Source organism: Parasteatoda tepidariorum, chromosome 3 (genome assembly GCF_043381705.1).
Source record: "Parasteatoda tepidariorum isolate YZ-2023 chromosome 3, CAS_Ptep_4.0, whole genome shotgun sequence".
NCBI classification, from domain to species: Eukaryota; Metazoa; Arthropoda; class Arachnida; order Araneae; family Theridiidae; genus Parasteatoda; species Parasteatoda tepidariorum.
Genome location: NC_092206.1, coordinates 54,997,559 through 55,016,022, shown reverse-complemented (window position 1 = coordinate 55,016,022; position 18,464 = coordinate 54,997,559). Strand labels below are relative to the sequence as shown.

General features: G+C 27.8%; 2 protein-coding genes across 3 annotated transcripts in view; one reads left to right on the top strand and one right to left on the bottom strand.

The window, feature by feature from the left end:
• On the bottom strand, nt 1–10,961 carry LOC107453503 (ER membrane protein complex subunit 10). Its single transcript, XM_016070399.2, has 7 exons — nt 10,721–10,961; nt 9,560–9,614; nt 9,345–9,460; nt 6,223–6,315; nt 3,741–3,922; nt 2,631–2,727; nt 1–197 (listed from the first exon to the last, which is right to left on the bottom strand). The coding sequence occupies exons 1-7, from the start codon at nt 10,796–10,798 to the stop codon at nt 117–119; spliced, it is 702 nt and encodes a 233-aa protein (XP_015925885.1). The 5' UTR covers nt 10,799–10,961; the 3' UTR covers nt 1–116.
• Nucleotides 10,962–11,090: 129 nt separating this feature from the next.
• LOC107452651 (prostaglandin reductase-3) overlaps nt 11,091–18,464 on the top strand; it is an 18,387-nt gene continuing 11,013 nt past the window's right edge. The window contains exons 1-5 of one of the 2 annotated variants that reach the window (XM_043040520.2): nt 11,095–11,344; nt 13,782–13,872; nt 13,966–14,064; nt 15,643–15,741; nt 17,131–17,199. In XM_043040520.2, the coding sequence (XP_042896454.1) occupies nt 11,211–11,344; nt 13,782–13,872; nt 13,966–14,064; nt 15,643–15,741; nt 17,131–17,199 (492 nt within the window). In that variant the 5' untranslated portion in view covers nt 11,095–11,210. Of the gene's footprint in view, nt 11,345–13,781; nt 13,873–13,965; nt 14,065–15,642; nt 15,742–17,130; nt 17,200–18,464 lie in introns of both variants that reach the window. The other variant, XM_043040519.2, reaches the window with a different exon arrangement.

The following is an 18,464-nucleotide window of genomic DNA, read 5'->3' as shown; positions in this document are numbered from 1 at the left end:
AAAAGTGATAGTGTATTTTAATTTAAATTAAGAAAGGAATAGATTCTAGGATGAAGAATACATTAAATAAATTTGTTTACATTTTCTATGTATAAAATTACAAATAAATAACAAAGTTAACGTCCTCCTCCTTGTCCCTCGGGATTTCCTGCACCAGATATAAACACAAATATCACAAAAGGTATTATATACATCCACTAAAAAGGAAAAGAAAAATAATTTGAAGAAAGAAAAATGACAAAAATCATTAAAAATTTGCATTAATAAATGATGATCTTATTTTTCAAACAGTCCACTCTAGCAGACGAGTTCAGGATTTTTGTGATATGCTAGAGTGTATCATGAAAAATCTAAATTACAAATTGATTAATAGTTGTCATTGTGATCATATATTGGCCAAAAAATATTTTTCTAGTCCGATTAAAAATATTTATTTATTTTGAAATGGGCTTACAATTTAAATTTTTGGATCAAAAATGCAAATTTTCCTTATTTTAAAGCACGATTAAGAAACAAATTTTTTCTTTTCAAGTTAAAAAATAAAAAGTTTAGAATGTGAAGCAAAATTATAATGAAATTTAACACTTAAGCAGTCTCCCAAAATCTTTATGAAAACCTTGATTTTCTATAACAAATATGCATACTTTCCTTTCTTTACTGATTTATTAAGATCGATTCTGAAGATACTGATTCTTTAAGATCAGTTATTAAGTAGATTCTGGGATACCTTACTGTTACATTTAATACATAATTTTTCTAAAAAAAAAACATTATTGTTTAAAATGTTTCTTGCAAATATTTAATAATTCACTCTAATTGAAATTATGCTAAGTTTTCTATTGTTTCTTCTCACATAAATTATAATAAATTATGAACTTTATTGCTGACTTAGCAATTTTTGTTTACCACTTGATTCAAACTTCTCAAAAACTCAACATCAAAACCATTTCTTAATATTTTTATTACCTCCCCCCCCCGAAAAAAAAAGAAAACCGCATTGTGCGTGAATAACCCTGCTATACTGTTCAGAAGAATAGATTATTAACAATTAAATGAATAATTCCATTTTGCCATTATTATTTTTAAGCACTTTCATTTAATTAATCTCTTTTATTTCATGAAAAATAAATAATATTCAATTTAACCTAGAAATAAAATTATAATAAAATATACACTCAAACCTACTTTTGTGTGGGGGATAGGGACCACCTAAAATAATTTGCACAAGATTTCAAGAGCAGCTATAAAATATAGTTTTCGCAACACGGTTAAAAAAAAAATAATTTTGTAATGAATAGAAACCGCCTAAAAAAGTCTCGCATAGAATCAAAAAGAGCCTTGGATCCTTCCCCTTCTGCTATTCGTTTTTAAATCAAAGTCCTTGTTTCTAAGGAAATTAGCTTCCTCTTTGTTTGTTTTTGTCCTTATTCATATTCAGGGATTATGTCTCAAAATAAAATAAAAATCCTAAAAATGTATATCTAAATAGAAAAAATAATAAATTTACCTTCAATTTACACTATAAAATGAATCTTATCTTAATGGTTCAGGAATGTGAATGCGTTTTGAAAGACGTCAATTAATATTAGATTTAAAAACTTAAACACACGAAATATTCTTTTTTTCTTAAATCACTTTATTAAGCAGACTTGTCACTTGCACAGATCAGAGATGAATAAAAAAAAAGTAACTCCTTGCTCCCTTCAAGTAAACTTCTACCTACTCGTTAAAACAAACAAAACAAAGTATGAGAGTAGTTGCCACCTATCTCATTCACTATCTCATTCACCACCTATCTCAGCAACCTAATGAGACACTAAGCATGTTTCAGAAAAACCTGAACTAACATAATGCAGCTGTCCTTCACTGTTTATTTGCGATCAGTTCATTCTTGCTTTGGCACACAAGAATTCCACCGTAATATGCTATTGCACTTTTCAATTACTTACATGAAAATTTTTGTGCGTTCAACAATTAAATTATGTGATTATAAAATTCAATACATATGCAGGGTTATTCATAATTCCCTCCGTTTATTAGAACCTTATGTTTACTACAACTGGCTTCAGTAGTACACGTTACTTCAATCTACTGGCAACTGCTTAAATTAAAACTTGAATACTTTCGGAATAATTTCATATGTTCTTTTTTGCCATTTTCGTCTTCGTTTTTTTACTATAACGCCCCGGAGGGAATTATGAATAATCCTGTATAATGTAATTGGCTCATGCTATACTTATGTAATGTGATAAAATGCATACCAAAAATAAAAAAAACTGAATGGCCGATCAAACCTACTAATTTTTTTATTTATTGATAACTCCATGAATTATGTTCCAATTTGATTGAAACTTTCATATACCATGCAAAGAAAAAAAATATCTTACAAATAAAAAATCACATAAAAAAAGACTGCACTAAAACAGATCTGAGTGTCTTTTAATATCACTGTAAAAATGATACTTGATTCCTGACAGTATGACATTTTCTGGCTAAATATTTTCGACAAATTATAATAATAATTTATAAATATTATACATACATTTAATTTTGTCTTACTAAATAGATCTGAACTATAAAATTTATTAAATTAATTAGAAAATTAACACAAACACATAAAATAAACTTACATATTTTGCTAGAAATGATCGATTGTCTCCTTGCTCCCCTCTAGCTTTCTCTGCTTTCTCTTGCTCTAGTCTTTGAATGTACGTTAAGGTGTCAGGTCTAAAACATAGAATAAGAATTACACATATAATAGATTTAAAGCTTGTAATTCTATAATCAATTACTTGAAGAGAGCCAATTGCAAATTAATTAGTAATAAAAATGCATTTATATAAACACAAGACATTAAAAAACATTTAAAAATATTTTTACAGTTCCTGCCCTCTGTTAAAATCACATCTGTTCTGAGAACATTTGATTTTATAAGGCTTACATAATTTGATTTTATATCCTGATTTTATAAACCAGAATATGTACTATTAGAAAAAAGAATGTTTCAAAGTTAAATTTTACAAATACTCTGAATTGATTACTACATTTATATTTCAATTTTACTGAATCTAAATTTGACATTTCAATTAAACATGAGCTATATTTTTTAATTTACAGAAGGGTTTTAAAATATTATATTTGTTTGACTGACAAAATTTTAAAATAAAAATTTAATGGGTTTTGAAAGTTTATAAAAGTTTTTGTAACTTTCCATAGTTCCTATTCTTTGTTGTATAGTTCATTTTTAAAAAACAAACGCTTTTCTGATATCTTTTGACAACGGAATAGCCTTATTGAATGAGTGATGGTCATTGATATTGAATGGTAATAAGTATTCCATAACTTTTCACAATTTATGAAAGTTTTTATTCAGATCCCTTTAGATTGCCTGCATCATTACCTTTTATATCCCATCTTTAAATTTCTCTAAGAAGCGTAATTCACGCTTGTGACATTTTTTTCTTTTTGTCTATAGAGCTAATTTGTTATTTAATGCTTTAACTTGAAGAAATAGAAAATTCAAATTTTTCAGACAAGAAAATAAGAGTTTTTATTAATTTACACAAAACTTTAACAAAATTTTTATTTTAAGTAGCACTGATAATGATTTTACAAAAGGATGCTTTTAGCATGTTTCTGTTTTTGCAGATTTGGTTTTAAAAACTAGTCGATTTTATAATTCAGTGATTTTATTAGTGGTAAGAACAGTAAAAAAAAATTTTTTTTTAATGGTGACTTACGAGGGGCCATTAGCAAGAGTAACAAAATTGATACTTGTGTTGAAACCCATAAGTTTAGAGGTTGGTACATGAGATCCAATGCAATGAGCAGGTATTGCAGATATTGCTATTCCATATGGAGCTCCACTTTGATCTAATGCAATTGTGATAGTATCGGTCAAACCAGATTCATAAATTGCACACTGCAAGATAAAACATCACACAATAAGGGCATAATTAAAAGGAACGCATAGAAGCAAAATATTTACAGCACATTTTGAAAAATGTTGTAAAACAAATAAAACGAACCCCACTTGCTTAAGTTAACCGGTGAGGACATATTGTAAGAAATTTTTTTTTAAAAAAATAAATAAATAAAGTAATGCTCAAGAGGGGGTTAGTTACAGGGGTGGACCAAGAAGACTGGCTCATTCCTCTTACAGATATGGAAAGGAAAATTAACTTTTCCCCCTCAGTAACACATGAAAGTAAAATAACAATAATAATAAAAGCACATTAATTGAACTATTTTTGATCTTTTAAATGTGTTTTGAATAATAGTATCTATATCACCTTCGCAGAATTTATTTAATTTATTTAATTCGCAAATAACAATATCACAAATAACAAAATTGCTATTCATTAAAATACAAGTTTAAAAAATATGAGAAAAAACACTATTTTTTCTAACAAACAATTTTTTTAATGTTTAGCATGCAAATTACTTCTTAGATAATCAAATTTATACTTTTGTGTCCCCCCTCGAGTCCTGCAGGCGGCCTCACGGTGGTGAGGGGGTGTTCCTGGGCGAAACAGGTGATGTACGTTGGAAGAATTTTTCTCCTGGTAGGGCAACCCTAGGCGTGAAGGCCGTTCCATTTTTGCCCAGCTAACGTCTGCAGGCGTTTTTGGAGCTAAATCAGAGTTCTACCACCGGTGCTCCTGACCCTTTTGATCAACAGAAGCTGTCCCCTTTACCATGAGTTTTTTGAGTACCTTTACCATGAGTCCTCTCAGCCTCCCATGACATCCATATTCAGTGGATACGCTCACACATGGGTTTTTTTGGCAACGAACGCGCTGATCAATAGGCAAAAGAAGGTACCTCCCTCCCAGCCTCTCCAAACACGGCCCTCACTTACTCTGAATTATTTTCTATCCGCAAATCTAAAGTTAATAAAGCTTGGCTTGTTCCACCGGATCACGATTGGTATCCCCGCAAGCGTCCCGGAGAAGCCCTTGACCTTCAGGGTACATTAGCCGACCAAACCGCTACCTGTAGATTTGTCAGTGGGCTTACTAAGAGCTTCACTTTCAGTGGACAAATTAAACTTTTTCCAACTTGTAAAAAGTGCAACTCCAGCGAGGCACCATCTACTTAATTGCCTGGATTTCACCATGGAAGAGGTTCTTGAGAGACCTCTCCTTTACCTCGATTTTTTGAAGACTCACGGCCTCATGGATCTGGTATAGCTCCGCTATCCCAGCTGGGATTAGAAACAACAACACATTTTTGTGTTTGTCTCAGTAGTTCTTGTGCTCTTAAAGTTTATCTGAAGTTGTGTCTTTCTCTAACAAATCTGCTTAAAAAAATTGTTAGATAAAAAAAAAGATTAAAAAAAAGGGTGCTCATAAATGGCTCATTAACAAGATTTTGCATAAGTAAGGAAATTTAAATTTTAGATAAACGGAATAACAAAGAAAATAAATTATTAATTCACGAAAGGCCACGAATTAACGGGATTCAGATTTACACAATTCGGTGGAATCACATAACCATAAATAAATATTCAATTCAATTAGAGAAAATTGTTTTAAAATGAACTATTACCCCTTTTCATGCTTCTGAAAATACATTACAATATGAATATTCAAAAAGTTCTTGGAGAAGCAACAGTTATAAGTGCAAATACAAATACATTATCTAGATATTTTAAATGCAAAATGAGTATCAAGGTAATTAAAATATTTCCATGCAACAAAATGTTCCCCAAGAAACAGATACAGCCAACAGGTACAGAAGTAGATACAGCCAACGCAAATCTTATTAATTTGAAAATAATTTTAATTAGTATAAAAAACTATTAAAAAATTAATTTCAGGTAATTGTAAAAAATAGATAGATTAAAATACATGTTATGAAAGACAGAGAGGATAAGTTATTAAGAACAAGTGACTTAATTGGAAAATAATGAATTTAAAACTATGAACATATTTCCAAGCTAAAACAACTCAAGATAAAACATTTAATGTCCTAAAGTAAAGCTAAAAATATGTGTATTGATAACTACATTATTGCTTAGTAAATATTTGATGAAAGATAGCTACAAATTGCATGGACTAAGATAAAATTTTAACATTTAGTTTACACATTAATACTTTATAATAAAAAAGTAGACGACATTATATTTTTAAAGTATCAAATTACAATAAAAAGAATAAAGGAAATAAAAAGCTTAGAAAAAAAATTATTTCATGAATAACAGCAACACAGAAAACTTACTGCTTTAGTAAAAGAAAAAACTGCATCTTCATCAGGATCATCAGGTTTGGTTAAGATTTTAATTCTGTATATGCCATCTGATTCAGCCAATTTCTGAAAAAAAGAGGGAAATTTACTAGCATGCCTGCATTAATATTTATAAAAAAGCAAATTTTCTTTTTTAAAAAATCTAAATTTTTTCCCTTTTTTAACTGCTTATGATTTGTATAAATTCAAGTCAAGTATATGTAAAATTCACAACATTAATAAAAATTTATACGACCATCTAAGTTTTCATTCAGCAATTCCAAAATATAAATGGAAAACAAATGGAAAAAAGTTTAAAAAGTACATATGTTCAAGTTATATTTGCTTCTTGGGATGAATGACATTTATAGTCTATTTTTATGCAAAGAACAACACAATATGATTTTAAAATATTTTAATAACATTTTAATTTTAAATGCCAACAACATCAATTTTTTATGATATATTTATGAAATGTAATTCCTGAATCACACATTAAGAGTAATAACTTTTTTGAAGGACTCAATTCGAGATAATTTCACTGTAAACCCACAAGGCCTTTTGATTATTTTTCAGCAGTTATTGGATTTCAACACAGTATTTCAAATCCTGATTTAACACAAGATTTTGATGCACTCAATTGATTTTTCGATTTCTAAGATTTTTCCTTCATTTTCAAACCAATTATTGCATATTTCCATGTGATTTTTAAAATCTCAAAATTTAAAATATATGACACATTTGATTCTCGCAGATTTCATTGCAAATCAACTTGATTTTGTTTATCCTTTTTTGTACTGTATTTCTATGAAATTTCAAAAGATTTTCAAAATCCTGATTTTTTTTTATATGATAATATAAATTATATGTGTTGCCATAATACACATTACATATTTCCTAGCTTTTAAAATGCCTTAAATTTAGTTTTAATCATTCTTAATCGAATTTTAATTAAATTAAACCAATTATTTAATTTTATTATATTTAATAAAAAGCAAAAATATAAGTATTTTATTATTTTCTTAACAATCAATGTAACGACTAACTTTTTATTTCAATACAAATGAAAAACTCAATAACTCATTGTCACGACTGGATTGAAAACAAAATCTATTTATGACTCATTATTTTTTATTTTTCACCACCAAAATTTTTCAGTTACAGGATTATACTAATTCTCAAGATTCTTTCTGGTGACCAGCTATAGCCAAATTATTTTAAATTTAATATTGATTATTGGATTTGTTTTTGGCTATTTTATCTTTCAATAAGTCACCGAATGTGGATATCTTCCCATACACCGGACTGTCCATTGGGAGCAATTCAGTTCACTTTCAATGAATAATCGGCATAAGGACTGGGGGCTTAGGCCGTCAGCTCAAGAGCTAATTAACGGTTTTTCTTGATGAGAGAACAAGTATGATTATCTGTGACCCTGGTCTGACAACGTGGACAGCACCTGAGCTGGTACCCCTCTCTCCAAACTTCCCCATCACTGCCAAAGGAAGCACTTTCAGCCGCAAGAGATTTATCATACCACTTGTTCCTTATACTGGTTGGTTGTTTTGCTGGCTTAAAGACCCGAACTTACGACCCCGGCCTCCGCTAATGATGTATGAAAGGCCTTAACTAATTGAGCCACTGAAGCACTCATTGATCCCTTTAAGGGACTTTCTTTCTTTATTTTATAATTTTGGAATGTGGTGATGTTCATCAAAATAAGATTTGCAGAATAAATCAATTTTTCCCAAACAATTTTATTTATTTTTCAGCGATAAATATCCTTTCTTCATATTCAAATTAAAATGTATCTGAAAGAGCCATAATATGTTTAACACTACAATGGACTAACCACCTCCATCATATGATGATAGGTAAATTTTTAAAGTAACAAATTGGTGAATTTTTGCATATGATTTTAGTAATATTTGTGAATAACTTAGTGACAATTATCACTTTTTTGTTTTCTACAACAAACCTTAAATATATGTACTTTATAAAATTCTCATCGTCTTCTAAACTTATTTGTTATATTCCATATTCCCAGTGAGCTTCCTCAATTGATAAATAATAATATTTTTTAAACAGTAACATAATTGAAATAACTAAATAACCTAATTGAACAACTTTATGACTTAGAATAGTATACTATACATTTTGGCATCGAAATTTGAGAACACAAAATTAGACATAAGTCATACTTATGGTTTCATTTAAGAACCATGTTAAACAGGTCTGCTAATTTGAAAAATATCTTATTAAAAATTAGTAAAAGAGTGAATAATCGAAAGAAGATGGACAACAAAAGACTGGTCTGGAAGAACAATCTTTGAGATGATTAGGACTCACCCTCGGCTGCTATGCCATTAAAGAAGAATTAGATGTTGTAAGCGTCAATGCAATTATAATTCTTAAAAAAATTTGTCCATCTCCATTTAATTTTTCTATAATTACTCAGATAGGAATTGGTACAATTTGTAGCATTAGTTCAAAAATGGTGAATAATATTTTTTAAAGCTGATTTTGCCCAGTTAAGTGCTTTTCTGGCTGATAAACAATATTTCAGTTGAGTTATTATAACTTTACATTTTTAACACTAAAAATTATAGTTTACTTTAGTGTGATGAAATATAGTGTTTTTTTTTTTTAACTCCGCTGCAAAATGATTTGAATTTGGAATTTGTCTAATACCGAAGAGAGTGCAGTGGCATATTTCAAAGACTACAGAATCATTTCTTCTAAGAATATGTGTGATATACGATATGGCGTTGCATATTATGGCATTGTATTCTTTTCATTACATATTTTGACAATTAAATTTTTTTGTTATTATTATTTAATATTATTATTATTTGATAAATTTAATGTGTTTAGAATGTTTCTTTTCGGAAAGTGCTTTTCATTATGATGGTGCCGAAAAATTTGCGCATTTTCGCAATCGTTGTCAGGTCGGCAGGATAATCCCAAAGTACCAAATAAAATATGTCTTAAAAACATTTATATAACAATCTTTTTCTTTCATCTTACAAGATAAAAACTAAATTATGTAAATTAGCACTTAAAAACATGCAACAAATAACAATAAATGTTGGAAAAAGGTGCTTAGACTAATATACCTTAAGTTTTAGAATATCTTCATTTGTAAGTGATTCTTCATCTGAATATATGGCTTCATTGCGTGAGGAAAAATATGTGACTATTCCTCTAGGAGTATAAACTGGAGGTGAATCATCTAGATGGAGAAAAATGAATATAGGTTATAACAAATTATAAAAATTAACATGTGAAAAAATTATTGGTAGTTTTTAATGAGAGATTTTAACTCACTTACTTGATTCTATTGAATGATGTATATAAAATGATACATGGCTATCAGGTTCCTCTTCCTAAAAAGAGAATCAGCAATGAAAATTCAAAAACTAAATCAGATAAATTTTATTTTTCTTTAAATTTTTTTTTATTTTTTACAATAGTCATTTCAGTAATTGTGCAGTTAATTAGACAATGCAAATAAAATGGAGTACATATTTCTTAAAAAGGGAATTCAAGCCATAGCCTAATATGAGACCTGCCAAGACCAATGTGAGATATAATAAAAATAAGGTCAAGTTCCTTCTTTTTTTGCCTCAATTATTTCGTCATGTACACAGTTAAATTAATTATTAAAACTTCAAACAATTAAGCAATTAAACAAATTAGGGAATTATTTTAAATAAAGAGCAAAATTAATTCAAGAAAAACATAATTTAAAAGGAGAAACAACAACGAAATTGCAACAACTTCAGCTGTGTAAAAAAGTTTTCATAAGTCAAAGTCAGGTTGGCATATACTAGTATCTCTCTTTAACTTAATATTGTATACATTGCTACCTTAATTTCATGACTTGATAATTAATTACACATGGAAATTTAAAATACTTAAGTGGTTCTCTACAGCTCTATATGGAGTATAAGGCATTAAAATATCATAGTTATGTCATCAAAATAACTACGGTTTTGTAATGAAATGTTTTTACTTTCAGAATACTGTAGAAAATTTTATAATAAAAACATTTGAGTGAAAAGATAAATTGTTAGCATAATACAGTTTAAATAAGATTATTTTAACCATGGCGAACTTTATATAAGTGTGATTCAGTTACTAGTAGTGAAAAAAAACTAAACAATGGCAATTAAAACGCAGTAACATATTTGTTGTTATAAATTTAGAAATCAACGGATATTTCGGTATCGTGATCTTTCTCACGAACTACAATCGCCAATGAACCAAATGGATTCCAAACTTTCTTTTAAAAAAAAAAGCATGTAGAGTTTTGTTACAAGTTCGTTTCCTTCTGTGATTTTTTTTCAGTTTCTCGCGAGCCGCTGCCCAGAAGTTGCCATGACTTGGCGATTATTTTGCCGAAGATCACAATACGGAAATCTCTCCAGAAATCATTGAAAATATTCATGTTTAATGCACGATTTAATTCATTAAAGTAATTAAACCTTACACATGAATCAAGATGAAACAAGAAGATTAGAATAGCAACTTTGGCTAAGAGAAATCGCAAGTATTTAACAGAATTCATGACAATTATATAAACTTATAGAAAGTTACTTTCATTATTCAATAAAACAACTAAGAAACTAAGTAATTGAACAAATTAAGAAGGTAATTCTCAAATTTATAGGAAAGTAACAGTGAATTTTGTTGGAAGTGTATTTGTTTATTTAAAAAGCTTCCAGCTGCTTATTTCAGCCTAGTTAAAGATTCGTATTAAATAGAATATTTTAATTTCAGTTAAACGACGTAATTTATACACAATACACTTCCTTTTTTTTTTTTCTATTTAAAAACTGTGACCATACGAAAACTAAAATTGTTTATTTTGATTTCTTTTTCTTTACTCACATGTTTTTGATCCTCATCGTAAACAGTAATTCTAAATGTTTTTAGAGTTTTAAGGTTAAGTTTCAGAATTGTAAAGTAAGTGTCAGAAAATGAATTTTAAACTTCCGCCAACATTCAGAAAAATAGTTGTTAAGAAATTAACCCCTGTTTTTAAAGAAGCTATCGATATAGTACAGGAAAAGCTTGTTCGACCCGGGCCAAGAGACGTTTTAATTAAAACAAAGTACGTTTAATTAATTCATGAAGCTATAAAGCTTTTTTTGTGCAACTATGGATTATAAGTTTTGTTTTTGAAAAGCATTATTTTTTATAGTCCTTCGAATGCGAAAAATCGATTAATATGATCTCTTATCAATTTGCTCGTTATATAATATTTTTAGTAAAATCACACTTTATTAAAAGTTTCTTGTTAAGTTCTTGTAAAGTTTCTTGCTCTCAATCACTTATATAGAAACCACACTACTCTATATTATAAATACAAAATAAAATTAATTTATTTTTTATCGGATACATTTATAAAAATTCAAGGTCATGTATAATTGCCAATATTAATTTTTCCCTCATCCTTTTAATGATACTTTGCTTACATCCTCTACTAATCCTATTAATGTTCAAATATGATTAACTGAGACATGTTTCAAAAAGTTTTTTTAATTATTCAGCATGATTCTTTAAATTGCTGACTAGTTTTTACTAATTAGAAATTATGATATTTTATTCATCTGTTTAATGTTTTTTTTTTTTTTACAAGAAAGTGGGTTTAAAAAATGATCTCTTTCTTGTCTATAAACTCTCATTGTTTTACATATTGTTTTTCAAGCTATGATTTTATGACCTCTTAATTGGTTAGCTTAATTCGTCTCTCATGATCAATTTAATGTATGCCAATTATTTTGCTATCAGCAGTAGCACGGCAAGAAGTTTTTCGCTTACTAAAATTAAAATACAATTGATGTTCAACATGCGAGTTATTTTGTGTTTTTGTATAAACACATTTAAATTACCAAATCAGATATAATGCATTCTCTTTTAATAAAAGTATGTTTTTTAAATGAGTTTTTGATTTTCAAATTAGTGGAATGAGATGACAACAATCTGGAAAATGCAGACATGTTAATTCTGTCAGAACAATCAAAAGTTTGGTTCCTTTAATCTTGGTTTATTTTTGTTCATTTCACCATGTTTCTAGACTATTTAAGTGCATCAAAGAATTTCTGTGTTGCATATAAATACAAAGCTGATTTTTTTCTAGTAGTTTCATGCATATTTGGATTTTTTTTTAAATATGGTTGAAAAATTCTTGAGTTGTCGTCAAGTTGCACACAAATTTTATGTCAATTTTAAGTATGTAATTTTAAATGACAAAATGATAAATTTGAACAGAATTGGTTCAATGGTTCTGGAGAAATCAATAATAAGATTATTTTTAAAATTATATAATTCAGAAACTATTCTGTTCTTGTTTTGGATTTTGTTATTTAAAATTACCTAGAAAATTACGAATTTATCAAAAAATATACATTCGTTTAAAGAAAATATGCAATTGTGTTTGATCCTACAACTTAAATTATTACCCATACAAATTATTTAGCTCATTTAAAGTTTGACACTTGAATCATTAAAATCCATCTCAGTAACTTAAAATTAAAAAATTATTATAAATTAAAAAATTATTATAGTGGTTCTCATAATAATTTAATAAAAAACCCATAAAAATAAACTGATGTCTCAAAATTAAAATAAAATTTTTATTTTTAATTTGAGACGTTATTTTATTATTATGGGTTTTTTATTAAATTATAAAAGCTTTTTTTATTTTGCAACAATAATATGTTTAAATTACTGCATTTTCTGTTTAATGTATAGTATACAATGTGTGCAAACAATGTGTATTTCTTGGGTAGATGCTCTTAAATAATTGTTAAATAAAATATGTAAGGCGAAAAGTCATAGTTTCAGGGGAGATATTTGAAAAGAACTTGAGCACTTACTGTTTACTTTTGCATTATTGTTAATTTATCATGATTAATGATGACTTCCAGGAGAAGAGACGGCTCATGTGATCAACGTCAGATTTTATATGGACAATTTTCTAATTAATTTAAATGTAGTGGATGGATTACATTCTATTTTTTACGCACACACGCATATGTGTATGTGCGTTACTTGGAACGTTTAGACACCTTGTTAAATAAATATTATCAATAAAACATACTGCAACTGCAAAGTTTTCAACAAATAAGTTTGCCTTTTTTTAATGAAGCTCTTTTCACCTCCGTTTTATGTGTTCACTGATACAGATTTAAAAAAAATTGTAATTTGATATAATTTAGAGTATCCTATTTTATTATATACTTTTCTCTTAAAAAATTTTTTTTGAATCACTGTTTACATTTTTATGCTGCAAAAACCTTACTTTAAAATTATCTTTTATCAATAAAAATAAATAATTGGTTTGGAAAAATAGTTTGAAATAAAAGCTTCATAAAAAATATTTTAAACAAATTTTTAAAACAATGTGAAGAAAAGATAACATGTGAGTGACCCAAATACAAATGTAGAATATGTAATTTTTTAAGACAGAGCATCATGATGGGTTTAAAATAAAATCTTAGTTGAAGAAGACCCAAGTTTTTAATAAATTATATTTTCGAAACTAGGTTTGTTGGAATAAATGCTTCTGATACAAATGCTGCTGCAGGTCGTTATTTTAGCGAAGGTGCAGCGACTCCATTTGGAATTGGATTTGAGGTAATTATTCTTAGAAAAAATATTTTATTTGATTACTAATTAATTTATTTTATTTTTTTCTATTAATTTATATTTTACTCTGGTTACTTTTAGGGTATGGGAGAAGTGGTTGATGTTGGTGCAAAGGTGACTGAATTAACTTATGGTAAACCTGTAATGTTTCAAAAAATGGGTGCATATTCGGAATATGTGGTAAGAATGTAATCTGTTAAATGCATGAAATTTAAGTTTGTAAAACATTAGTTCTAAAAATACGTTTAAATATTGATTCAATGTTTATTTCAACTATTGTTTTTCAAAAGCATGATTATTCTCTTTTTTTATATATAAGTAAGATATTAATTGTAGTATATTCAATGCAATTTACATAGGAATGGATAATTTGGTAAACTAGTAAGATTTTATTATTATATGCATTGCATTTTATATTTTTATTTTAAAAAATGAATCATGTAAGTCATAATTTCTTTTAGATTTTTTCCAATAAAAAATGTTTATTTTATGTAATTATTCTCTAACTATTCAAAGAACTTCACATATTTAACTAAATTGCTTTATTTCACTTTAAAAATGCAGTGTTCTTCAATTTTAATTCATTGTAGTTAATAAAAATTGTCATATGTCTTTATTTTAATAACATTATTGTCATTGTCTTAGACACATTATACTTTAAACTAGGGATTCCCAAACTTTTTCTTAGCCATTTCAACCAAAGAATTAGATTTTTTCTCTGTGCACCAGCCCTGTGATATATTTCATTGTTTATATTCCAATTCTATTTACTGTTCAAATATACATACTTAATGTATCTATATATGCTTGGATTCCTTGTCAAAAACAAAATTTTTAAAAAAAAGCATGCATATCAGAGGTAGTGAAATAATACTTACATAATGAAAAAACTAAATGCTATCTACTCATTAATGAGAAAGATGGGGTGAAAAGCATCAAAACCAATTTTATTGCCTCGTGAAATTTCATATGTGTGTTTGATAATTGTTTTTCAAATACTTTTTTGTTTCCTAGGACAATCAAACTGTTTTTGATGTTATCTGTTCCACCTTCCTTCAATTGGTTAAGAATCAATATATTTTCTCCTTACTTTTTTCTCAATTTGTGATTTGTAATTACCATATTTTCTTTACTTCATATTTGACAAAGATTCTAAAATTATGTATTAAGGATGGTCCTAGTCATTGTTGAATACCCTGTATGATAGATCAGTCTGCTGTTTGAAGCGTATTGACTAAAAGTATAATCTAACCACTCAAATTTCTTCCCTAACATGATTTTGAATTATAACAACTGTTTCAAATACAATTCATGTGGAATTTAAATTCAGAAATGGAGAGACGCCTGAAAAAAACTTCTCGAAAATGCTAGAGCCCACTCAAGAGCCACACTTGAGAAGAAGAAGAAGAAGAAAGGTTATTGGTGTCTTTAGTCACATCACATTTTTCTTGGCAACACTCAAGATTGCCACTATATCTAAATGGATTGGCTAAGTTAAATTTTCAAATGTTATTTTCTTATTATTAAGCTTATTAAAATTTAATTTAAATTTTTATAATTCCTTACAACCTCCAATGTGAACTCAAAATATCTAAATATCAAGTCAACAAATAAGTTCTCAGACATTTGAAATTTAAGTGTATAATATCATATATTAGTGTATAGTTAATGTTTATTAGTGTATAGTTAACGATATTAAATGATCATTATATAAGTGTATAGTATAATGCATATATGTGATTAAAATTTAAATTTTAGTATGCATCTGAAAAAGAAGTGATACCCACAGCATCGTGTGATGTCAATCTTCTCCCTTTACTTGTAAGTGGATCTACTGCCGCACTTAGTTTAGATAAGGTAATTATACATTTAGTCTCCTAATACAATTCACTTTAATTAGATACTTAGCTTAAAATCTGATTTAGCCCTTTAATAAATTATATCTGATTTAGCCATTTCAAAGCAGTACAGTTTTTATTTAAATTTTCTAATTTTATTGATATTTTTGTATAACTTTGTCTTAGAAACATAAAAGTTTTAATTTTTTTTTTGTCTTATTAAGTTTTAATTTTATTATATCATTGTTTGTAAAATAAAAAATTAAAATCTTTTATTGGGCAAAAATATTTGTCTTAAACATCTAAATGTGGTTTAAGATTTTTCCTATTGTTTGGATTTCGAAGATTTTAGTAATAGTCAAATAGTCTATTCCAACTTGGCTTTCTATACCTTTTATTTCATGTAGTTTTTGCTCTTACATTCATGGCTGTACATGTAAATATTTTGTCAGAAATACTCTAAAATGCATATTAAATTAATGCTCCCTCAGATTTTGATTCTAAATAAGAATTTATAAGCCAAAGCTACCTTTTTTTTATTAATCACTCTTATTTTTATTGAAAAAGAATTATATGAAAAATAATACATATATGTTACGGACGGGGAGTGTCGATGAAGCTTCAAAGCAGTCTAGGGTTGCGTTTTAAAGCTTTTATTATGACAAGAAACACTTAAATGGCAATACAAAATAATTAGAGCTGGTACATCTTAATGAGCTCTCTCCCCGTAGCCATTCAGTGAGTGAATGTAGCGGGAGTCTGCTTAACTTCAGATGGCGCTGCATGGTGTATGCAACATATATAAAAACTAAAATTTAAATGTGAAAGTAAAACTGTGAGTGATATTTTAATTACTTTATTTTAACGTATGGCTCAAATCTTTAAAAATCTCAACAATGCCTAAGTATGTCATTTTTCATTATAAAGTTTCATTAAAATTAGTTCTTCTTCAATACTTTTATTTCCTTTTTACATTTTGTTTTTCTTTCTGATAAGTGGGAAGGACTGCATGGAAAAAAGTTTCTTTATATGAATAGTTAAATTCACTTAGTCGCTAAACTCAGTTAGGTACATTCATGTATTTTGATAAATGTATTTTTGAAGAGGATATTTGGGCACGTATTTTATAAACCAGGACATGTCAAAATTTTTTAAGCCTTGGTGCAACGTAATTTTCATGAATTTTTCTTAAAGTAAAGATCACCTCCGTTTTTTCATTTTGTTGTGTCGTTATAATACTTTTATATTTTAATACAAAGTTCTGTGCTTTAGAGAGGTTTTTTTTTGTTTAATTCAAAATGTTATGAACGTAAAAGTTGTGTGTTTATCATTGGTATGTTTGAATTTTGTTTCCTACAAATCGGTATTTATGATTATAAAACAATAATTATATGTTTTGCATTTACAGTGTGGACAGATAATACCCGGAGATAAAGTACTCATCACTGCAGCTGCAGGAGGTGCTGGTCATATTGCTGTAATGCTTTCTCTTTTAATTCTACATTTATTTTGTTTATATTGTTATATCCTCAAATTTTATATTATGTAAATACTGATAATTATGCATTATTTAGAGTAATGTGTAAGTGCTGAACATGCTTGAATTTTTTCTTCTGTTATATAAATTTTTGTCATTAAATTTTCAAATTTCAAAAAACTTTCACTACCAATGTATGCATGTAGTGATATACATAATAAAGTGATAAACATTGCTGTTATAATTTTGGTAATTGCCTTAGATTTAAATCTGCATTCTAAAACAATTTTTCTTCATGAATTATGATTTTATAAGCTTTCAAGATTATTTTTCTTAGAAAATTCTTATCATTTTAAAACTTGGTGAAATAACTAATAAAACATGCATTTTGCATGTTTGTATTGATCCTGAAATGTTTAATAATTAATTTATAGCAATCAATAATGAACTTGATAGTATTACATTGTAGTGGAAGGTTGTCACCACTGCATGTGCTAATTTAAACTTATTTCTCACTTAATTTTTTTTTATTACTAAAAAAGCTATTTATGAATTTGTATATAAATACAAATTGATTCAAAGATTATTTGAAGAATAGATTATTTGAATTAGATAGAATTTGATTCAAAGATTAATGTAATGTTTATCTAGACATTTTCAGGTAGCTTCTCAAAAATATTTTTACTCTATATAATTAATAGCTCTGAAGTCTTGCTTCGTTCAATAACATTATGATTTTATACCTGTTTTAACTACAGTAGAGGACCATTTATCCGGTATCCAGATAACCGGGAAACCAGAAAACCGGGGGAAATTTTGCTCGATTTTCCCGCCATTTTAAACTAGAACAAAAAAAGCGGAAATTGAACTCATCCTTGAAGTTAAGTAGAGGAAAATGTAAGGAAGGGGAAATTTTTCCCCCGTTTACCCAGAGAAACGTCATTTCCTCCGTGACCTTGAAGGCAGGGAAGGGAGGAATGTTTTAATTTTTCCTTTAGGCCGTCAATCAAACTCAAGGGTGTGGCATGCTGATTTCGTTTTCTGCTTGATTTACGAGGGAGGTGGGGAAAATGCATTGCAAGCATATCAGTGAACAGAAAAAGAAAAGAGAAAAATATATTTATTTGACATCGACTAATAAAAATAAAATCTTTTTCTTTTGAATAAATTCTCATTCTTTGGAAGTGCGGTATCAATTGCAAGTTTTTCTTGGTGTGGAATCACATCTGCTGTAATTAAAAATCTTGTTTTTATCAACAAAAAAA